Source organism: Cupressus sempervirens, chromosome 3, assembly GCF_028749045.1.
Source record: "Cupressus sempervirens isolate cs-2001-9-10 chromosome 3, ASM2874904v1, whole genome shotgun sequence".
Classification (NCBI taxonomy): Eukaryota; Viridiplantae; Streptophyta; class Pinopsida; order Cupressales; family Cupressaceae; genus Cupressus; species Cupressus sempervirens.
Genome location: NC_143120.1, coordinates 935,449,916 through 935,474,691, shown reverse-complemented (window position 1 = coordinate 935,474,691; position 24,776 = coordinate 935,449,916). Strand labels below are relative to the sequence as shown.

General features: G+C 38.3%; 1 protein-coding gene across 4 annotated transcripts in view; it reads left to right on the top strand.

Moving 5' to 3' along the window:
* Positions 1–24,776, top strand: part of LOC149569825 (uncharacterized) — a 217,515-nt gene that overhangs the window by 5,014 nt on the left and 187,725 nt on the right. For all 4 annotated transcript variants that reach the window (XM_089822553.1, XM_089822549.1, XM_089822548.1 and 1 more), the window contains exon 2: positions 12,700–12,745. In XM_089822553.1, the coding sequence (XP_089678679.1) occupies positions 12,700–12,745 (46 nt within the window). The remainder of the gene's footprint in view (positions 1–12,699; positions 12,746–24,776) is intronic.

Here is a 24,776-nt window from a genome sequence, read left to right as displayed (position 1 = left end):
TTGTTCAGGACTTGTTGTAAGTCTGGTGGTAAAGTTTGCAAGGTGATTGTGGATGGTGGTAGTATTGATAATCTTGTTGCTGAGGAGATGGTTCAGAAACTTGGTTTGAAGAGAATGAGACATCCTTACCCTTATAGGATTGGCTGGTTGCAAGGTGAACATGCCTTGGAAGTGAGGGAGCAATGTCTTATTGATTTCCAAATTGGGCAATATAAGGATCAAGTGTTGTGTGATATTGTGGACATGAATATTTGTCATGTGTTGCTTGGTAGACCTTGGCAGTATGATTGTAGGGCTGTACATGATTGTGTCAAGAATGTGTTTACTATTGAGAAAGGTGGCAAGAAGTTTTCCCTGATTCCTTTGCATAATGAAAAGCTCGGTAGGAGGAACTTGAGTATTGGCATGCGAGTTGAGTTGGTAGATTCTGAGAAGGTTGGAGATCAGTATGGAAATTAGACCTATAGCACACCGAGGATAGATGTGAATAAGTGCAAGAGTGTACAAGTTGAAGACTTGGAGGATATGTATGTGAAAAACCAGTTTGGGATTTATGTGTTGAATCCCAAAAGATGTTCTTTCAGCTACTGAGAACATCTTTTCGAACCTGAGGTGTCTGATGCAGGAGCATCTTGGGTTTTCTTGCAATCCTACATGTTTGGAGGGATTTTGGTTTAAGTGTTGTGGAGCTTGGCAGATACTGGTGTTCGGCATCCACTGGGAGCTCGACATGGTCTGGGAGCTCGGCATCGTCTGGGAGCTTGGCATGGTCTGGAACTCGGCATAGTCTGGGAGCTTGGCATGGTCTGGGAGCTTGCATAGTCTGGGAACTCAACATGGTCTTTGGTTGCTCAGCATGGTCGCTGGAACTCGGCATGGTCTCTGGAGCTCGACAATGCTTGGGAATTTACTAGTGCTCGGTCTGGTCTTGGTTCTGTTGGTGTTGAGTTGTTTGTGAGCTGACTTTTGGCATTTAATTTGTGTATGGGTATTAATTTAGTGTTGTAGCCGACTTGTGGCTCGACCTATATTTAATGTATGAGATTTAATTTAGTTTTTAATGAGTTGGGCCAACTTGTGGCTTAGTTGGGTATAAGTAAGGGGTCTTGTAGAGTCTTTAGGGGGCGGGGTTATTCATTCCATCTTTGAGAAAGGCATGAAGTGTAGAATCGAATTTTGAAGAGCTAGGGCTGCGGCTTAAGAACTAGAGGATTGCTTGGTAGACTTGAAGGTACAAGTGTGGATTCTTCTTGGTGATCTTATCCAGTTGTGGATCTGGACTCGCTGGAGTTGACGCGTGGTAACTGGATCTTGCATAACTGGTATTGTAATTGTTGTTTGTATTTGGCCCTAACTCGGAAGGCCTTACAGTTGGGCATATTGCACATAATCAGTTCTTATATGAATAAAGAGTTGTGATTGGTATCACATCTTGCATTGTTCTTGTATTGTTGTGTTGTTTCCGCTGTGTGGTTGTTTGTTGGGGGCTTGGACGTCTCCTTTGGAGATTCTCCTGCCTTGCATTGCGTCAAATGGTATCAGAGCGAAGGTTGTTCCTGAGTGTGTGGACAGGTTGTCGAAGTTGAGGCAATTTGCACCAAGATTTGCAGAGAAGGTCGATCTAGTGGCTGATTGATCTTCTGGATTTATGGATCTATTGTTTTGGATTTATGAAAATTTTGAAAGATGCCTCCAAGAAGATTGGACCCTAGGGCAATTGATGATCTTAGTAATGCTGTGGAAGAAAGGATCTTAGAAAAGATAAGAGCAAAGTTTAGATTTGAGATCGCATTGATGAAGAGTGACACGATCGCTGAAATTGTAAGTGCTTTAGGTGGTGTACCTAGGCATGTGGGTATTGAAGGTAGCTAGGAGGAAGTTGCTGGATCTAGTGGTGAGGACATAACTGATCGTGTGGAGAGACCTATTGGAACTAGGACTGGTCAGTTTGCTAGACCTGGATCTCAGTTGAAGCTGAAGCATAAGATGGAGGTTTTTAATTTCTCAGGTACTTTGACTCTTGAAGACCTGATTGATTGGATTGGTGAATTGGAAGACTACTTTGAGCTTGAGGATATTGAAGATCCACTCAGAATGAGGTTGGCACAAACTAAGTTGAAAGGACATGCCGCTCTTTGGTGGAAAGAATTGTAAAGAGACAGAGAAGAGAAAGGTGAAATGAAGATCTCTAGATGGAGATTGATGGTGACTAAGTTGAAGGCTAAGTGCATTCCTGCTGATTATGAACTTGAGTTGTTTAAGAGATTGCAGAATTTGAAACAAAAGGATATGACTGTGAAGGATTATATCGAGGAGTTCTACAAGTTGACTATTCGGTCTGGTCATAGAGAATTGTCAAAGGAAAAGGTAGCTCAGTACATTAATGGTTTGAGATTCAATATTCAGGATGAGGTTGGTATGCTGAATATTTCTTCAATTGAGGATGCTTATTAGTATGCCCTGAAGGCAAAAGATAAATTGAAAAGTAAAAGTCAAGGTAATGCTAGAGGGAAAGAGAAGCAGGATAGCTTGACACAAGCTAAACCGAGTGCTGAAAGTGAACCAAAACATGTTGATCAGAAAAGGAGGATAGGTGGAGGTGGATTCAGAGGTAATTGTTTCAAATGTGGTAAAGAAGGGCATAGAGCTTTTGAATGTCCGATTGGTAGGACAGCTGCTGTTGTGAATGAGGTTGTAGTTCAAGATAGTTAGCCTGAGTAAGGAGAAAGTTTGCTGGCTTAGCGAGTGCTGGTTGGTGAGAGGACATTGGATTCTTGTCAGAGGACTAGTTTGTTCAGGACTTGTTGTAAGTTTGGTGGTAAAGTCTGCAAGGTGATTGTGGATGGTGGTAGTACTGATAACCTTGTTGCTGAGGAGATGGTTCAAAAACTTGGTTTGAAGAGAATGAGGCATCCTTATCCTTATAGGATTGGTTGGTTGCAAGGTGAACATGTCTTGGAAGTAAGGGAGCAATGCCTTGTTGATTCCCAGATTGGGCAGTATAAGGATCAAGTGTTGTGTGATATTATGGACATGAATAGTTGTCATGTGTTGCTTGGTAGACCTTGGCAGTATGATTGTAGGGCTGTACATGATTGTGTCAAGAATGTGTTTACTGTTGAGAAAGGTGGCAAGAAGTTTTCCCTGATTCTTTTGCAGAATGAAAAGATCGGTAGGAGGAACTTGAGTATTGGCAGGTGAGTTGAGTTGGTAGATTTTGAGAAGGTTGGAGATCGGTATGGAAATTAGGCCTGTAGCAGACTGAGGATGGATGTGAAGAAGCAGAAGAAGAACAAAGGAAAGAGTGTACAAGTTGAAGACTTCAAGGATATGTATGTAAAGAACTAGTTTGGAATTTATGTGTTGAATCCCAGAAGATGTTCTTCCAGCTACTGAGAACATCTTTACGAACTTGGGGTGTCTGATGCAGGAGCATCTTGGGTTTTCTTGCAATCTTGCATGGTTGGAGGGATTTTGGTTAAGTGTTGTGGAGCTTGGCAGATACTGGTGTTCGGCATACATTGGGAGCTCGGCATGGTCTGGGAGCTCGGCATAGTCTGGGAACTTGGCATGGTCTTTGGTTGCTCGACATGGTTGTTGGAACTTAGCATGGTCTCTGGAGTTGAGGTATGCTTGGGAATTTATTGGTCCTTGGTTTGGTCTTGGTTCTGTTGGTGCCGAGTTGTCTTTGAGCTGACTTTTGGCATTTAATTTGTGTATGGGTATTAATTTAATGTTGTAGCTGACTTGTGGCTCGACCTATATTTAATGTACGGGATTTAATTTAGTTTGTAATGAGTTGGGCCAACTTGTGGCTTAGTTGGGTATAAGTAAGGGGTCTTGTAGAGTCTTGGGGGGGGTTATTCATTCCATCTTTGAGAAAGGGATGAAGTGTAGATGTGAATTTTGAAGAGCTAGGGCTGTGGCTTAAGAACAAGAGGATTGCTTGGTGGATGTGAGGGTACAAGTGTGGATTCTTCTTGGTGATCTTATCCAGTTGTGGATCTGGATTAGCTAGAATTGGCGCGTGGTAACTGGATCTTGCGGGATCTTGCAGAACTGGTATTGTAATTGTTGTTTGTATTTAGCCCTAACCCGAAAGGCCTTACAACTAGCATATTGCACGCAATTAGTTATTATATGAATAAAGTGTTGTGATTGGTATTAGATCTTGCATTGTTGTGTTGTTTTCGCTGTGTGTTTGTTTGTTGGGGGCTTGGACATCTCCTTTGGGGATTCTCTTGCCTTGCACTACATCAATATGAGAGAAAACCACTTGCTCCACACCCCTTATCACCCACTTTGCTCAATACAATATAGTCTCTAAGCCCCAATTTCCCAATTTCCCTCCATTTATTGCATTAATGATTAGGATGGAGCCTCCTTCAACCCAAAGCTTTTTCCACCCTTTTCCTTTTAGCAATCATTATCTTGCATACATGGGAAGAACCTCAACTTTTATCTGGACGTTGAGGATGCCGGTGCAGCCAGGATTGCCAGAGGGACACTGGGGCACGATAGTCAACACAACCCGTCAGGCTCTAAACCACCCAGCTCGAGAACTCAACAAATCGTGAGTGACAAAAATATAACCATGTTATCAAAGAAGCAAAAGCTGCCAAAATTTATAGGCGACAGGAAGGAGGATCCCATTAGACACTGTTGTACTTGTGAGATAATTTTGTTGGCGAATGGAGTAACCAACAAGAATGAATGGGTTTAATAGTTTCCAACAACCCTGCACAGAGTCCCCATTGATTTGTACTTCGATATGGACAAAGCAAAAATAAATATCGAGGATAATTTGATATTTTTTTAAAAAATGAATTCTACTTACTTCAAGATGACAATGAAATAATACCAAAAATCTATAGTACGAAGCAAGGAAAGAAGGAAACAATGAGAGCGTACTATGGGAGGCCCAAAGAATTGCTGGAGAAGATGGGCTACCAGCTAGCCAACAAGTTGAAGAGATGGTTCGTTGAAGTATTGAAGCCTTCCTTGAGGGAAAAAACGGAAATGGTAGCCTCACGTAATATGCTGACACCTATGACAGGGCCATGGATCTGGAGAGTGAAGATAAAACCTCCAGGAAGGAGGACAAGTCGTCTTCGGGTAGCGATAACTCGTTTGAGAAGAGTAGCGGCGATGAGGAGTTGAGTAAGAAGGTACAAGCCCTCCTGAAAGATATGGAGTGAATGAGGAAGCAATTTCAAGCAATGAAGGGGAGTTGAAGTAGGACTGACAAAGGAGAGTTGTGGTGCACCGATTGCAAGGAGAAGGGGCACACAAAGGGGTTTTGTATTAAAAAAGACATTTTGTGACATTTGCCAAGATATGGGTCATTCCACCAAGGAATGCCCATATAATATGAATACAAGGAGCCAACAAGTGCACTTCACACAGGTTCAATTGTCCACATCAGGTTCAACAAGTACCTCTCAGTCGGCAAACAATAACACATCATTTGGCAGGTTTCTGAACAATCGACGGGAAGGAAGAGGTAATAATAACAACAATAATAATAGAAGTCGGATACAATACAATGCGAAGGGACAACTAATAATATAGTGTTGGGCTTGTAACCAATGGGGTCACTTTCCCCAAGATTACCAAAAGGGAGACACCTCGTAGAAGTTGTGCCAATGGTGTGGCCTTGGGGACCATGAAGATGGCAACTGCCCAAAACTTGACGTCAACCTTCTAAACATTGAAGGGAGCAAAGTATTGATGGTCGCTTTGGCACAAGCAAAGTAGGCTACGTACCCCAACCCTTGTACAAGGAGGAGATCGAAAAGGAAATGAGGGAGCAAAAATAAATGCACGAAAAGGGCTAGTATTTCTAGGAGGATGGAAGCTTAACAAATATAATAAGGCAAATGTTACACATGGAAATAACCATCAAAGTCCAAGACCTTCTTCACACTATGCCCCATTTACAGACAACATTATTAAGTACCATCTCCATACCAACCAGCACCACACAAGGTATGGATGTTCTTGGTGGGTCTGCAATGGATCTAATGTTGCTTGCAGTAAACAATGGCCATCACCTAACAATTGTAGAGATTGGCATGTTCAAAACTATTCTCGCTGATATTGTCGTGGACGGTGGATTAGGGGTAAATGTACTTCTTGAAGAGATGTGGAAGAAATTGGGGAAACTAACCCTTTGGCCTCCAACTATTAATTTAGTAGGTGTCAACCAACATGAAATCAAACCCCTTGAAATACTCATGGCTTAACAAGTCACAAGAGGCACACAACCACTTATCTTGGACTTTGTCATAATCCCTCTAAAAAGAAGGGCACAATGCCATTCTCGAAAGGGGGTGGCTTGTTATAGCGAGGGTAAATCATAATTGGAAGAGGAACACTCTCTCAATAAAGAGTGGAAGGCTCAAATTTGTCATTGATATCTGTACCTAGATGGAGAACGAAGAGCTCGCATATTCCTATAAGTTGGAGTTGGAGTGGACGAAGGAAGGAACTGAGCGTCAAATGCATCTTGGAACTTGAAGGGTGTTCAGAGGATGAAATTGATTCATTGAGTGGACTCTTCCATTGATAGATTAAAGACTATCAACTATTCCACAACTACATGCTTGAGGTGGAGGTAGAATGAGGGTCCCAAAGAGACTTGTTCGCATGAGAGTACAATGGATACAAGGAAGGGGAGGCCCATGTGAACGAGACTTTGATCCACAAGTGTGATCTCAAGAAACCAATGAAATATGAAGAACCCTCCCTGTGAGTCACAAATTTGGGAGAGGCAAACCTGTGCAACATTTTGGGAGACGATTAGAATCCATTGTTGAAGGCTGCAACATTGAAGATTTTTCTGGAGTATAAGGATGCATTTGCATAGACCTACAAAGACCTAAAGGTAGTACCTCCAAAGTTGTGCATAAACTGCATTTTACTGGTACCTGGAGCTGTATCCATACGAAAGAGGCCCTACAAAATGAATAAGAACTACGTTGCCGGAGTGAATGAGGAGATTGAGTGTGTACTAGAGGTTGGTATCATGTTCAAGGTTTAGACAATTGAATGAGTGTTTCACATTATGATATTAGTGAAGGATGCCAATCGAATTCGAGTTTGCAAAGGCTTTAGGTGCCTCAAAGCTGTCACTGTGTGATGTTACCGGTTGGTCCCGTGTGCCTGATAGCTAGTTACCTGTTGGTCTCGTGTGCCTGATAGCCAGTTACCTATTGGTCCCATGTGCCTGATAGCTAGTTACTCGTTGGTTTTGTGTTCCTAGTAGCCAGTTACGCATTGGTCCTGTCTACCTGATAGCTAGTTACCCGTTGGTCCCATGTGCTTGGTAGCCACTTACCCGTCGGTCCCATGTGCCTGATAGACAAACCTGATGGTCGTATGGTATGAAGGGTGTATGGTGGTGTTGGGCCGTATGGTGGTGGTAAGGAAAGGTCATGTGTGCAAGCCGTACGGTTGTGTTGGGAGATGTATGGAGGGAGTCTATGCAGGGATGAGGTGGAGTACGGAATGAGGCAAAGTTGTCGTCCGCATAATAGGAGGGAGGAAGCCGATGGATGGTGGACGGATGGGAAATGCTCAGTCATACAATACATAAACTTATAAATCCGAATTTATTAGATAACACCAAACAAGAATGGAGATTGAACACACATAACCTTCAATTAATATTTGCCACAAGATGGTGCTTCGATTCGCCCGATCTGAGCGAAGTATTACATTCAACTGAATAGGGTGAGGGTTGAATCCCACCGAAACCGAACAAGCCAAGTAGGGAAGATCTTTCACTTCCAAAATGGTGAACAACAGAGAATCCCACATAGTAACACGAGGACACGTTCCCCCCTTTTTGCCCGACGTCTCGGAGACTTCAATGCACTGGAGACTTGGGGATTCCGTCTCCCCGTCCCCAGTGGCGCCACCAGATTCTGCCACCTCCATCAAAGATGGGGGACATCCTGATATTCACTATTTGCAGATTTGACTATTTATGTTTAATGTTTGATGTTCCAATTCAATGCAATATTCAAGTATTCACTCTTTTACATCTTTATATCCTAAATTGCAATACATATTTTCACAACTAACATTTTTGAGTACCATATGCATAGATATATTCACCCCTCTTGTCCCCCACTGCCGTCCCCAAATTAAGGGCCCTTTGTACTCCCGTCTCAGAAACTTGTCCGCTCGTTTCGCCGTCCCCCCATCCCCCAGGGCAGTGTAACTATGGAATCCCAACAGGAATTCGTAGTACAAAGAGATATAATCAAAATCGCATACCAACAACTACCTACATGCCGTGCTTAAATACTCTTCGGAGGAACTCTCGAAGGTTTACAAAGATAGCCGACGGCCACACCTACGGAAGCAATTAAAAATAAAAATGGGTTTGAGATATTACTAAATCAATCGGAACCATAAATTAAAAAGATTATTAACTTGGCCCCCATATTAATTAATTGAAGTAACTAATTAAATGTCCTTTTATTACATTATTTAAATTCTGGGACCAGTTAATTAATTAATTAAATTAAATTATTACATTAAATTTTGGGGACATGAAGGAAGTCCACACTAGTCTATCGTCTAGGCTTAATCACCAATTGAGATACATGGAGGGATCTATAAGAGATCACAATCCACCATTTGACATGTTTTATCGATCCTCAAAGTGCCTCTGACACTTTAATGTCTGCTGTCCTGAACCAAACACAAAGAGATGTTTGGCCTAGGGCTGGGTTGCAAAAATAGGAAACTCAATCCCCATCTCTCATCCTTCTGGAATCCTATAGTACACCAACTTAACTTGCATGTGCCCGAGTGGTGTGGAATTACCACGGTGGAAAAGTAAGTTAGTGTATTTTGCCAGAAACTGCCAATGGAACAAGGGTTTTGGTGCACTCGAGACAAATGTTTGTATATCTTTTGACTCAAACCTTATCAACACTTCAAACCAACTGCATTGCATTCTTAGATCATCCTAGATGCTGATCCAATCATTCATTTGCTTGTTCCAATCTATACTAGTCCGCACACACACATGCAACATTTAATTTACAACAAAAATAGGGAGTTTTATTGATTTCAAATTGCAAAATTACATTCTATGTCTTCCACCCACTTGAAAGGGCTATATGAAGACCTTTCCCAATTGATCCAACCGATTTTCAAAGGTTGTGACCGTTGGGAGACTATTAGCAAAAGTTGACAACTTTTTGCAAAAGTTGCTAAATGTTGTCACAAACTATCAAGCATTTACTAAGCAATTAGTGATAACTGAGCTCACTTGGGCATCGAAAATAGTTTCTTGTATGTGCCGAGCGTTCAGTTATAACTGAGTTCGGAGACAGTATTGACCGAGCTTAGTCGGTTATCAAAGGAATGTCAACATGAACTCTGTACTAACTGAGTTGGGTCGGTTAACAACAAAACTCCTGTTCTGACCAAGTTGGGTCAATTAATGAAGGGATCCTTTGTGCTAACCGAGTACACATGCACACTTTGATTATGCTAGGACCTTCCTCTAGTGTCCTAGGGACCTAAAACATGTTTAGAAGCATAAGAACACACCTACCCTATCCTAGGACTAAGATGTGCCTAATGATCATAGTAAAAAACCAATGGTTTATAGAACACCAATGGTGACTAGGCCTTACAAGTAGGCTTATTTGAAATGAAAACTACTTCTAAAAGTTGTATAAGACTCTTAGGCATGAATGCCCTTGAGTGAAACTCATGAAGAGCTTGTTGTAGTGGATGCCCTAGAGAGTGGAGGTATAGGTGCTCTTGCACGAAGATGTTTCTATGAGAGGTGACAAAGCCCTAGATGGAGATAGTCGGGACAAAGGCTGAGAGAATGGAGATGATTGGTGAGCCGTCGGGAGGGACACAAATATTAGGGAGCAATGCTATGTCGGAGACAGAGACACGATAGTAAATTCTTGGCTCAGTGAGTATAATATGGCACTGATGGCACCAATTGAGATGACCCTTACTGCCCCATGCAACCATTACCTCATTGGCATGAGATATTGGATCTCGACGGGGAGAACTCACCTATCAGGTTGTTAGAGTTGAGTAGGAGCATTTGCTGAAGAAAGACACTTAGATAGAGTTGGAGTAGTAGCATCCGTTGGAGAGAGGCACTTTGCCTGTTGGACAGTTGACATATACTTTTGAGCACAGCCGCATAGGAGAGCCTTTGAGGGAGATTGTTGATAGTGGCTTGGAGCAATATTTAGAGGAGATGGTCGCAGGAGCCAGGATGGTTGTGGCCTTTGCTCAATCACAGGCTCAAGAGGGAGTTGTCCAAGAGTTGGAGTGGTTATTGGCTTTTGTAAGTGGAGGTTATGCTCAAGCATTTGCAACATGTTAGGAGTCTTGTGGATCGCTGGCTACAGAGACCCTAGGCATGATGGAGGATTGGGTTCTCCGAGAGAGAGTGGGGGAGAGTTGGGTTGATTCTTTGATTTGTGAGATTGAGTAGGCTTTTCGAGAAGGTTATTGTACTCTTCGGTAGACAGAGCACATCTCGTCTACAAATGAGGCCGAATGGGTGACAACTGCATCAGCTCAGGAGGAGTTGGCTACATAGTTGGAGGTGGTATAGGGAGAGGTGGAGAGAGATCAAGTTTTACTTTCGATCTATCTCTCTAATACTCAGAAATTTGTGATCCAAATCGATCCCAATGGGCCCCATCACTATAGTATAGATAGCCCAGCCTATAATTTTATGGGGCCCGGCCTAGCCTATTATTATAGTTTAGTTGATCCTCACCACTATAGTATAGTATAGATAGCCCAGCCTATAATTTTATGGGGGCCCGGCCTAATTGAATTATTATCAAAATCAGATTATCCACATTTGTGAAATATCGTTGTATCATTATTCTGGTAGTAACCTGCAAAGAACCATAAGTTAGTATTAGCATCATTTAAGAGATAGTAAAATTAAAAAGATATCTATATTCTGATCTAACAATAAATCTAATCTACATTAACACTATAAATAGTAAGTCTGCCAAAATGAGGCAAACGGAAAATGCAGCTATCATTGAAGAGAAGGAATGCCACTTCTGCTGAAGGTAAGAACTCAACATTGATTTACCATAAGGAGTAAGTCCCTGAATGAAAGCTGTGTCATGTTGGAGCTAGCTTCAGGAGGCTTACATATCGGATTCAGAAGGATGTCTCAAATAATACAAAGCATTAATAAACTAATTGTCGAACTAAATTTCTGACAAAATTATTTGATGTCTTTGAACTAGAAATTATTAAAATCATTTAAAGTCAAATCTAAACATCAATAGAGATTAACATTTGAAGATATTATCTATTTGATCGCCGCTCGTCATTATACTATTATTAACTTTTACTATTCATCAAACTGATAAATATACTATCGATGATATTAATCATGGTCTAGATGAATTGTTATACATTAATTATAACTGATTGGTAATTGGTTGCATCTCCTCTTCACATAGGTATATCAATGGAGTCGACTACATCATCCATAGTGTAGATGGAGAATAATATAAGAGATATAAATCTGAGATTAAAAAAGTGTGGACGAAACATAGGCAATAGAACAGCATATATTCTAACAACAGACCTGACAGCATTCTATATTATACAGTGAACATAATGAAGATGACAGATTAGATCTCAAATCAATATTGTGATCGGGATTTAGGAAAGTATGAATTATCTTTGAAGACCATAATTTCTAAGATTATCAGTATGCAGATAAGTTGATTTGTTCTGAATTCTTAATCCTTCAGCAAGCAATAATTCTTTCTGATCAAAATTGTTTTTGTTTATGATTGAATAATCAGAAATTATTTATCTGCACAAACAATTTTTTTTAATTGCTATTAGTCTGAAATATTTCAGCATGGTATCAGAGCAGGTTTAAAAAATTAGAATCAGATTTAGCCTAGGAGGGCCACTGATAGGTTAATCCACACTACGAACCAAGGTGAGCTAAAATGGGGACATTACACTACTATTATTTCTTTGGCCTCTCCCTCTATTTTGTTTCCCCTTGGACAACTACTCTTTTGCTTACGAGGAAAATTGATAAGTTTTTTCTACTGTAACTTCGCTGATTTTGGACGTTGAGCCTCGACCCATTTACATATCTCATTACCTTCTCTTGCTCCTCACTTGATGGCCTGATTGTATAGTGAATTGGATGCTCAACGAATTCTTTGTGACTATGGTGATTTTGTGAATATATATATATATATATATATATATAGAGAGAGAGAGAGAGAGAGAGAGAGAGAGAGAGAGAGAGAGATGGCCTGATTGTATAGTGAATTGGATGCTCAGCAAATTCATTGTGACTATGGTGATTTTGTGAATATATATATATATATATATATATAGAGAGAGAGAGAGAGAGAGAGAGAGAGAGAGAATCCTTTGTTGCTAGATTTTGTCTTAAAAGGTTTTCTTAGGTTATCTTTTGTATTATGTGTCTTTTGATTGTGTTGCATATGTTGCATGCTCATGTAAATATTTCCAAAATTGTTCAACTTTAGTTTACCATTTCTCTTTTCTCAAAATTATGTAGTAAGTTGTTCAATTATATTTGACTGTTTTGCCAATTGATTTGTATTTATAACTTTATAATTGATAAACACATTTGTTGGCAAATTAAGAAGTATTTTGTTTGTGTTTTTTTAATAGGGCTGCTAGAAATGGTTTGCTAGGAAACTTGAAGGCTCTCTTGCAAGTAAGTTTTTAAATTTCATCAGATTTGCAACAATAGGAAATTTTAGTTTGTATAATGTCCTTTTATCTTGAATGCACCTCAACTCTCGACTATTTTGTTTCAATTGCTTTCTGAACTTACCTTTATTTAGAATAATTGTTACAAAAAACCATATTATTCTCTAAATACCTTTTGTTTCCATACAAAAATCTTGTTTGAAGTCAGGTTTATCAATTGAAAATCTTGGTTTATATACCCATGACATGTTTCAATATCTTATCTATTTTGCATTGTCTTATTGGCTAACTCTCATAGGAAAAGGTGACAAAACTGCATAAAATAGTTGGGGAAATCACCAACGGAATGGTGATATTCCTCTACATTTGAGATGGGCAGCTCCCTTGTAAGATTTGATTTGGGCTTTTTTAGTATATGGTTTGATTAGAAAGTAGGAAAGGAGACTTGAGAAAAGAAAAGAAAGAAACCTTGAATGGAACACACAGAATCCACCCAGAGTTTTGAAGGACAAACATTTAATGCAAATTAAGTAGGAAAAAATAACGATTCAAATTTAAACGACCCATACTTAGAATGATAATTGGTATAATAAGAGGCTGCCAAATGCTAATTCAATCAAATATAACAGGAGTATGTTGAAGAAAGATTACAAGATTTAACTTAAGAAAATTTGCAATAATATAAAGAAGATTTGACACAAAGCTCAGGAAATGCGTTTGGTTCCTCAATGAATCAGAGCCCAAATTGTGAAGAAGTTTTTGTACAAACAAATGAGATGACAAGACAGACCCCTTGCTGTTACAGATCAGTAGAAAATACAAACTCCCCTGCTCAACACTTTTCCCCAGAGAAGCTGGAAAATAATCCTCTGTACATTTAAAAATATTGAATTTTCAGCCCAACCCTCTCTTATATTTGATCCTTTAAAATAAGTTACAAATGATAAAATAATTCCTTTACTTTCGTGTGAATAGAATATTTAACTCATAAAATATTATTACATGAACTTTATAATAAAATGTGAGTCTTTGAGACAATTTCATGCACATGCATGTCAAGGCATTATATCAAACACCTCACCTAGGCTAAAATTATGTATTGATTCGTACCTAATGATCATTAAATCTTCTTCTTCTTAAGTATAACTTTGATATTTTCTCAAGGCGATTTATTTTTCAGACGTGATTGTTGATTTTCCATACCAACATAATCATCAATGTTGAAGAATGTGCAGTACTACTTTGCCCACCAATCATGTATTATTGTGGGAAAAAAAGTAATGACTGCTCACCCATCAAAGGCTTTGCTAATTCTTTAATCACACTATCCAACTGTGATACCTCCCTGACTTGATTTGGAATGTCTAAAATTCTCCCTTATGTCATGCTTTGATGGAAGTCCCTTCATTAGTACTAGACATTTTAAAAGTAATTATGTAATGTTTCTATAATGGTCATTCAATTAGGATCTATTCTTTTCGTAATTAGTTTTTATATAGAATGTTTCTTTTCAGTCTTTCATTTTTATTTTAGAAACTTTGCACGTGATGTTGATTATCATTTCATGGTAGTAGAGTTGTAAGTTTTTTAATGAATTTTCTAAAAAAAATTTGTGGGTATCTACGTGGTTCTTTGCAGATTTTAATTGTTTTTTTTGTGAAATAACATGGTTTGCTGTTGGAAATCGTGGAATGATTCGTTCACTTAAGGGTTTCCACCAAGGAAAACTGTATAAATTCTTATTTCAAAGTTTTTAAATAGAGTTTGTTGCAGACATTTTGAGGGTTTCTGTTCGTGTAGCATTTGAAACATTTCATGATGGGTTTTCTATTGCTTTCCAAAATAAATTACAAAAAATCATGGAGTTTTTTCATTTTTCCATAAAACATCATAGAGGGTTTTCTGATATTATTCCACAATAACCACAAATTGTTCTCTAATTTTTTTCCACAGAAAATCAGAAGGATTTTTAAAGTTTTTTTTTCCACAAAAGATTATGCAAGGTTTTCTACTTTTTTCGTACAAAATATCATGGCAGGGTTTTGTATGATCTTCTCCACAAGAATCAAGGAGGGTTTTGCATCATTTTGTCCTAAAAAGCATGGTCTTCTGTTGTTGTTTTTTGGAGTTTTACCCTTATTACAAAAATGAAGGCATGTGATTTCAACACTGCATTGAGGGTTTGACGATTTTTCCATAAAATTGTGTTTTTCTTTTGCCGAATTTTTTGTCTACAAAAATCAAAGCGTTTTAAGCTGCTTTGGATAGAGAGAGGGATAGGCTTGTGGTAAACCTGGTCATCTCTTGAATTTCCATAGAACCAGGGAACAAGCTCATGTTGCAGAGCGTTCTGAAGAGAAGGGGCAAGCCTTCTATGCATTCATTGCCAACTGACTTGCAGATTATGTCAATCTTTTGTAGGGTAGCGTTGTGACCTTTTCACATATTGCCCCATTACAAAGGGGACCCCCTCTTTTTGTTGTAGTCCTGGTCTTTTTTGGTTTTCATTCTTGGTAGTTTTTTGGCTTAGTCTTCTAAGGTTCCCCATTTTTTGGCTTAGTCTCCTAAGGTTCCCCATGTTTAAAATGAGAATTGGTTGAATTGGCTAAGCCTAGAAGAAAAGTGTTGTTCACTTGGCTTCTAGAATGAAAACTGTGTGTTTGTCTGTGAAATAGGTCAAGTGTGAATGGCAACTGATCTTTTGGGAAGAATGTCAGTGAAAGTTTGAATGCTCTGACATGATATTTTTGGAACTTTCTATTTTTTGAAAGTTTCACTGTATCTCAGAATTACCTTATTTTGAGTATGGAAGTCCTTGCTTCTTTTAGCAATTTTATTTTTAGTTTCACCATCTCTCTGATTGGCCTAATTTTGTGTCTGAACAAACTTACTATTTATGGCAAGTCTTTATTTGGCAGGTCGCTTTTGGTAGCTAATGAGCTGTGGTTGAGGAAGAGGAAAATGGGCACGCAGTTCTGTATCGGGAAATGTAATCAAATGAAATGCTCTAAAATGCACTAAGTTTGACAACGTTAAAAAGGGAAGACATGATGAAAATGGTTAAGTTTGGAAAATGATCCAAAAAAGCAATTGGAAGTGGAAAGATCTGAAAAAGTGTAAAGAATGGTCAAGTTTGGAAACATGTCTAAAGAGCATGAAGAGACATGAGAAGACAACCAAAAGAGGATAGAGCATGCAAATTTACTATGGAAAAATTCCTTGATCCCATTCCATTATGCGGCTAGAATGGAAAATCATGAAAATTAAGTATTGGTCCAAGAAGATTAAATAAATGAGGAAGTTGGCTAAGTATGGAAGAATTTCATTCATATGCTTAATGTGTCCCCAAATGGGAAAGATGGGAATCCAGTAAAAAATGTGAAAATTCTTGGGAATCCTTCGTTCCAGTATCAATTTTATCAGAAGTCTTGGAAAAAAAGCTATGGAAAAGAATGCTGATGGAAGTGTGTTGATTAATAAAATTTGGTTGAGTTTGACAATTTTTAGGGACTTCTAAAATCTAGAATCTCCATCACAAGTGTTGGAGATATGAAATCACTTCAAACATAATGACAATATTTATATAAAATATAACTTAAATGTTATTTTGTATATGTAAGGAAAGATGGAAAAATGACTAAGTCATGAACAAATGCTATATTTTATATCCAAGAAAAGTTGAAAAAATGGAAGTCATGAACAAATCAATCATAGGCATGGATTTTGAAATCCTTCACTTGGGCTAAAATGTGCCCAAGAGTGCAAATCCATCAGAGCCAAGTATTTGCACTCTTGAGCCAAGGATTTGCAAATGTCCCATATGTGCGCCCATAGCCATAAATTCAATGAGGCCAAAGAAAATGACGAAGGTAATGATAAATCCTTCACAACCACTCAAATGTGCTCAAGTTTGGGAGAAAGTAATGTGAAAAGTGGCTAAGTTTGAACCAAAGGGATAAGGCAATGCAAGAAAATGGCTAAGTGTTGGTTAAGTGTGGATTCAAGGAATATGAATTTGGCGAAAATGACCAAGTTACGAAAATTACATGACACTCAAAGAAATGTGCATGAAGTGCTAAAATGGAAACTCAACCAAAACGATAAGTTGGTTAAGAGAGAAGTGAAGGATAGGAAAACGGCTAGGTTTGTAAGAAATCCTTCACAAGTCTTAATGTGCATCCATGAAAGCAGAAAGGAAGAGGTAAGATTTTCTAGAGGGAAGAGGTGTGAATCTGGAAGGGAGAGGAAAGGTTTTTAGAGAGAGAAGGCACACGAATTTTGAAGAGAAAGACAAAGTTTCTGGAGAGAGAAGGCTTGAGCATTAAGAAGAAAGAGGTGAATTCCCAGAGATTATTTGAGAAATTCCGAAGAAGTAATATTGAAAAAATTCAAGAAAGAGGCCTTAGAATTTTGGAGAGAAGATTTCTTTGAGAGAGACAAATATGGAAGCTTTTTCATGTGTTATATTCCTTGCATAATTCTTATTTCAATTGTTTTATTTTAAATGAGGAAATATTCTAGTTCCAAATTTTCAAGGAAGACAATTTCAGTTCTAGTGTTGAAGGGGTCCCAATTTCAAGCAATCTAGTTCAAGCATTCAAGGCTCAAGATCTCAAAGATCAAAGTTCAAGTGTAGAAAGAACAATGCAACATCTTAGAGTTCTAAAGGGAAATCTAAGAAGTCTAATCTATTTCAAGAACAAAAACTCCCAAGAAGGTACATTGAAAGAAGAAAATAATCAAAGGAGGATAATTCTATAAGAGGAAATCAATGTTGGATCTTGGTTGCAAAATAATATAGTTAGACAATACCCTAGCCTACATGGCACCCAACATGTGGATATAGCACCCAATCATTTCCTTTTATGAATCAAAGGTGTCCAGGTCAAAATGTCAAAATTCGCTGGATTTAAGAAAGCAACTAAAGAATAATCTATTAAAGGAAATGACAACTTATGACTTAGTGGGAATCTTTCTTCCTTAATGGGTCATCTTTGATCAATTCCCCACAAAGTGAGTGACTTCCTTTTGAGGTCTATGTGCACCCTCTTATTAATTGTAGATTCTCTTTCATTGCCCTTACTTTAATTAGGGTTGAGGTTCTGCAATCTAGGTTGTTTACTTTGTTTGAATCTCTGCTGCTGATTATAATTTAAGACCTATATAAAGGGCTCACTGCTTATTCATAAACCAATATATTTTTAGATTGTTGCTAAGAGCTACCATGATAATAAAGTTTTTGATAAAGAAAACAGGTTTTGAAGGGCCCTAAAACCCTTTACAACGCTAGAGAATAAAACACTAAAAAACCAAGCTAACAAAAGATAGAGCTAAAAAGGACAGCGACCAAAACGTCCAGTGAGAAAGGTCATCAACACAAGGACAACCTGAAACAACACAAAAGAGACAATGAGAACTAGGAGTCCATATTCATAAGGAGGTTTGCAACCTCCTTCTCCAGAGTGTCCATCTTTCCAATAGCCTCTTTGATCTTAGTGAGCTCATTGTTGTACACAGAGACTTTCTTCTTCTTGCTAGACCTAGTCCTGCTCTGGGCCTTCCGTCTCAGCTCCAGCACCTCCTTCTTTTGCGATGATCATTGCCTTTTCATTCCCTTGCCCTCTAGTCTGCTGATTAGAGCCTTGAGGTTTTCATTGGAGGTTTTTAGGATATGGTAGCTCTAGTTAGCTATGCCCCGTAGAGTAGCTTGAGTGGCATCCACTTTGTTGGTAAGATCCAACACTTTAGCTTCCAGGCTATAGAAGGCAACAAGGTCAATATACTGGTTAGACTCAACTTTGTACCCTTCTACAGTGATCTTTCCTTCTAGTAGACTCATTCTTTCCTTAATCTCAACAATCTGGTGGAACAACCATTTAATGGACCTGAAGTTGTTTGTTGGGTGGATATTTTGCAACCGACAATTTTGGGTAAAAATTCAGTTGCAAAATAGGATGACCAGCCACGTGTGAGACAGAGTCTCTCCTACCTTAAAGAGAAGGCGCTCCCTTCTCACCGTTCCTTGGATCAACACAAGGTAAGCAAGAAATTGAGAGATTTATAAACAGGGTGTTACTATTATCCTTTCTTCTTAACTTTCAAGAAAGGATCCACTTACTCGTAGAGTGAATAATGGGCAAGGTGAATCTCTAACTACGCTTCTATCAAGAGCTGGAAATAGTGATACCGATAAATTTTAACTAACTCAAAGGCTAGCCAAAATGTACCAATTTGGCTCTAAGTCCGATCGTACTTCTATATGGAAAAAGCTTTACAATTAGGGCACAAAGACTCCTAAAAGTAAGAATAATGAACTATTTTGCGAATTAAGAAAGAAGTATAAGCTACAGACAAAGCTTCTAGCTATATATTTCCACAACCGCTCCCAGTCAAAGCTTCGGCTCCGATTGCTTCTTAAATCACTATGCTCTTTTATTGAACACACAATAATAACATGAATCAAGACAATAGGCACAAGTTACAGTGAAAGCTTCTAATTTGTTCAATTGCAGTTGATTCCAGTCAAAGCTTCGACTCCAATTGCTTCTTTTATTCACTTTTCTCTCAAATTCGTACTACACAATCAAAGTTATGCTTGCACAAATGTGGCAGAGCTTTCTTGCATACAACAAAAGATGATTTTTACAATGAGGCGGCACTCCTTTATATAGGCACATGAGTTGAGAAAAAGATGGAGGAAAAAGTGGGAGCAACTCAACCAACTTTGACCTAGTCTAACTACAGGAGAAAAAATAGGGTTACATGCAACTGCACATGCAACTTGCATTACATCTTTTACATACACATGTAACTCACATTACATGTAATTACACATCTTCATGCAATGCATCCTCTCCAACTACAAACACGAAAGAAGAAGAAAAAAGACGGAAGAGAAGGAAACAATCCTAAAGGGCCTTGTACTTGGCGATGCAATCCTAGATGATAATAGGATTGGGAGTTCCTGTACCTTCTACTGTTGCATTCATGTTGATAACTATGGTCTTGCATCTTTTGATAACCTCTGACTGTGATGAATTGTCCGTTGTCATGTGGAAACTTGATGTGATCTAACTTTTCTCTTTCAAGTTGCTGTGAATTCTCCTTTGTAGCTTGGCACATTCTGGATTCTCTAACACTTTGAAAACCTTTGACGATGTCCAGATGTAAACTCGGAATAACTTTCCATCAGCATCTTTAACCTTTTTTTTTTGTTGCTATAAAGTGCTTGGCGCATGGGAATGCGTGCAAATGGAGATTGCTGATTTTCAAAATGTGACTTGGGCTTTCAAGATGTCCTTGCATGGAAAATGGATTACCTGTAAATGCAACATGTAACGGAAGGTGGAGGGTGAAATGAGATGCAAGTGTGAGTGAAAGATACACTTTACGTGTATATGCGGATGAAGGCTAAGATGGAAAGCATGGAAAGATGTAGAAACATGTATTTGCTCATGGAGGTGTGAATGCATATGGAGAGGCGAAAATGACATCTTTTTGACTTTTCAAAAAGTGACTTTTAGTCAAAATAGGACCTTTTAGATGCAATTACACGTAAGACATTTCATGTAATCGTGTCGTGCGAATGGAAGCGAAAGGCAAGATGGGTGAAAATGGAAGTGGAAAATGGGATTACATGCATATGCGGATGACGAATGGGATGAAAAACATGTAATCGCATTTCATTGAGTGAGAGATGAAGTGTTGTGAGATGGAAATGGAAAGTGGAGTGAAGTGAAACGTGCTCAAGTTCTTGGGAAAGAACTTGCAATTTCTTCCAAATGGAGAAAAAGAACCGAAATGCAAACAAGAAAAACACAAAAACAAGCACAAAAATAAACACATGCCTTTGGCAAAAGACTCAAACATGTCAACAAGGAAGTCACTTCAACATGCAAATTCGAATTTGGAGTTCGGAGAAATTCCAAAAGTGTGAAAATGAGAGTTTGCATCCTTTTTAAAGGCAAAATGCACTTTTCATGGCATATATATGGACAAATGGGCAATTTCAAGCTAAATATGCATAGAAATAGCAAGATAAGCACAAATTAAATAGCAAGAAAGAAAGAGTCCACTTGCATGAAGATTAAGTACAAAAAATGAAGGAGAAAGAGCCAAAATAGCAAGTTTTATAGACTTGAGACCAATTCTCCCTTGAATCTGGATTTTCAAACAACCTTTTGACTTTTTCCACACTTGCATGTAATGGATATTCAATGGTCGAATTTGACATGAGAAGGCCAAAAATGTGGTCTTTAAGGTCTTTAAAGACAATATCATGCATTTAAAACTCAAAAAAACCCCTCTTGATCAAAGGTATGGGCTTGAATTGCATTTTTTTGAGTTTTTTGAACAAAAATATGACTCTTTTATGCAAAGATCTGGGCCGTTTTTGCAAAAACGTGGCCAAAAAATGCATATTTTTTAGTCATTTTTGACTTGTGAATGCAAAAGCAATTTCCCCAAATGCATATACATGGATCAAAATGCAAAAAAGTGGCTTCAAAACGCATAAAAGTGGATTAAAACCCCAATTTTTCGGGCATTTTAAGCAAAAACGTGAATCATCATGAAAGTTTCAAAAATGTTTTTGAGGCAAATGAATCCATTTTATAAGCAAGGAAACTCATTGCCATGCAAAAACATTTCAAATGAAACAAATCGCATGCAAATCCATTGAGTGAAACTCAAGTTATGAGCAAAAATGAAGAAATTTGAAGTTTTTCTTCAGAAATGTGCCCTAGATTTGGAGATTTGAACACATTTTTGAGCTCAATAAACTGATTTTTAATGGGGGCAAAATGATCACCACTCCAAAACGCCGTGAATGCAAGTGATTTCATCCAAATCCATGGAGAAAATCTCTAGTTATGATCAAAATCGGAGGTTTTTGGAGCAAGAACATATTTTCTTCACAAAACAGGACATTTTCATGTTCATTACATATTTTAAAACATGTTGGAAGGAAAAATTGGACCTTTTAGAGTCCATTGCATGTTTTAATATATGTCTTCATGCATAATCTCACTTTTTGAAGCTCATTGCATATTTTAAAATATGTAAGATTCCAAAATCGGACCTTTTGGAGTCACTTACATGTTTTGAAAACATGTCTCACCTTTTTGATGCACAAGCACAAAAACTCAACTTTCATGTCATTGCATCAAAAAGGTCCACTTTTACAAGCTTTTGATGTAACATGAAACGTTTTCACTTTTCATAGTTTTTTACATGCATTTGCATATAAAAAGTCCACTTTGAAGCATTTAAGTTATGTATTTCACTTAATTTTATAAAAATGTCATCAATATGGGTCAAAAATAACATTTATGCATCATATTAATCAATATAATACATAAACATTATATTAAAGTGACACTTATATAAGTATTTGATTTAAAAATAATTTTTTTAAAAAGTAACTATATATTCTATAGTCACTTTAAGTGAAAAATTAAAAAGTAACTCGACTTAAAATTATAACATAAAGTGCACTATAGTCACTTTAAGTTATAATTTAAAAGATAAAGTAACTTAAAAACACAAGAAAAAGTGAGTAAATGTTATATTTTCAAAAAGTGAATGTTAAAATGAAAATATAACATTATTTTTTTAATTCGTGCTGTTGCACTTAAAATGTCCACTTTTGAGGCACTAAAATGACCATATCTCTTGACTGACAACTCCGATCGACCTCTAGGTTAGACCGAATCGAAGGGGAAAGCGAAAGGCATGACATGAGCAAATCCAAAGGTCTAAAAACAAGCAAATGCAAACTCAAAAGCAAAGAACGGACTGTGAAGGCTTCAAAAATCAAGCAAAGGCTCGACAGAAAGCAAAACGAAAAAGAATTGACAAAGGCCTTTAGTAAAATGATTCATTGTATCAATTGATATTGATTGGTTGATCAATACTAACCAATTAAATAACTTACTAAACACAGAGAAATGCGAAACTAAGCTTGAAAAAATTTCTTACTGTTACCTACATTTTGTGGTGACAAAATGCAGGACAACGTTGTCCATCATGCTGTTCTTAGCATTGTTGCGAAAATTGAAGTTATCTTCCTTGTTAAGTCACTCATGATGAACATCGTAGGGTTGATGAGCTTTTGGAGTTCCACCTTTCCTTTCAGGTCCTCATGAATTTGCAGGTTTACATTTTCTCTGGCTATCCCCAGGTAGATGTTGTCTATGTTTGTGTTTTTCCAAGTTGTCGCCCTCCCTTCAGTAGAGGCAGTAACCATCACATTTTTATCTTTCATCTGTTCTTCCACAGGGTTGGTGGGAGTCTCAAACCCCTGCTGGTCTCCCAGGTCCATATTGTTGATAGGGCTCTGCTCCCTATCCTTCGCATATCCTGTGGTCTCCTCTTGATGTGACCGCTTCTTTTTTCCTTGGGGGTCTTTCTCACAGCCTTTTGCTCCCCTTCCGTTTCCATCTCCTCACCTTCATCCTCATTATTCTTAGAAGACAATTGCCTTACTTTCTTCTTCCGGGGATTCTTGGGCTTTTTATCCTTTGTTTCTTAGTCGTGCTAGTCTTCTTGGGCTTTTATAGAACCTCCGTATCCATGTCCGTGTCATCCTCAGTAGAGCTGAGATCTTCAGAATCAGCAGGGTTGTCCTTGTTAACCCTTTTTGGTAGTTGATCTTTGGAAGTTCTCCTTTTGGCATTTTTCTTCTTACTCTTGCTTAGCCCCAAAGTCCTCATCGGAGTTAAGGCCATCACTGTCCTCCTCATCCAAGGAATCTTCATACTCGTCAGAATCATCACCTTCACCCTCTGTAGTCTTGGTTTCGATGAACTTCCCTACATTTTAGCTTTAATGTCCTCATAAATGAGAAGCATGAGGCCATCATAAAGAGGGGGATTGGTAATACTCTGATCTCTAACCTCATTGATGCTATTGTTCAGTGAGGAGTACAAATAAAAAGAAATAGAAATCTTAATATTATGCCTAAAGTGATTCAGCTTAACAAAATGATACGTATAAACCTTAAAAGAACCTGCCATCAAGGGTAATGTAGGAAACAATAGCCCTAAGAATAAACCTCCTAAATTTCTTTAGAGACTTGGGTTGAAAGTATGTAATACTTTTTTTCTTCACTAGTTTCTTCTTCTCCTTGGGCGTCTTTGAGAAGGTGTCCACTGCAGAGTCAGAGATCTTCCTGTCTCTTCTTGCCAACAATTGGGATGCTTGTAACCTTGGAGATATACTCCTCAATGATAGAGTACTTCCTGTTATTCACAGTCAAGCAACCCCCTTTCTAGTTTTGCAGAAACAACTGGGTAAATTGGGGATCGCCCCCATGCAATCTCTAGGAAAGTAGCAATACCCCTTTTGCTCAACACTTCCCAAATTCGCGTTCTCTTCCTCCATTTATTACATCTAGTAGGCTCTCGACATCTTCTTTGGCCTCCCATTCTCATTGCTGTCTATGTAGAGCTAATGCAAGAGATGAAGGAAAAAGCTACAGATAACAAAAAGACCTAGAATCCATGTGAAAAAAAGGCATAGTTATGACGAGTACCACTGCCACCTCTACCACTCTTCGTAATAAAAAACATATCTACCTTAGCGTACATCACTATCTTTAATCATAACCCCTTAATCCCTACCATCACATCATGATTGATTCTCGAGATGACTGGATCAAGAAGGTTTTGATTCCATTTTTGCAAGCTTTGACATGTCATTACCAGGTTGGCCATGGCGTCAGCGGCCCCATTGGCTTCACGGTAAGTATGACTAATGAAGTAGTCCTCAAAGGTATTGAGGATAGAAATATTTTTGTTTTATAATATTGTCTATGGTCCAAGAGGGATCAAATTGGCCTTTAAGGCATTTCACAATGTTGAGTGAATCTCCCTTTAGCCAAAGTTTTGAAACACCCCTCTCTTTGGTCAGTTTAGTAGTTTTGAGAGCAGCCGTGGCTTCAACAACATGGTTAGTTTGAACACTGCCACGATAATAAAGTTTTTATTATTAGTTTCATGGTGATAAAATGATGTATTTTGTTGCATGCATGGTTT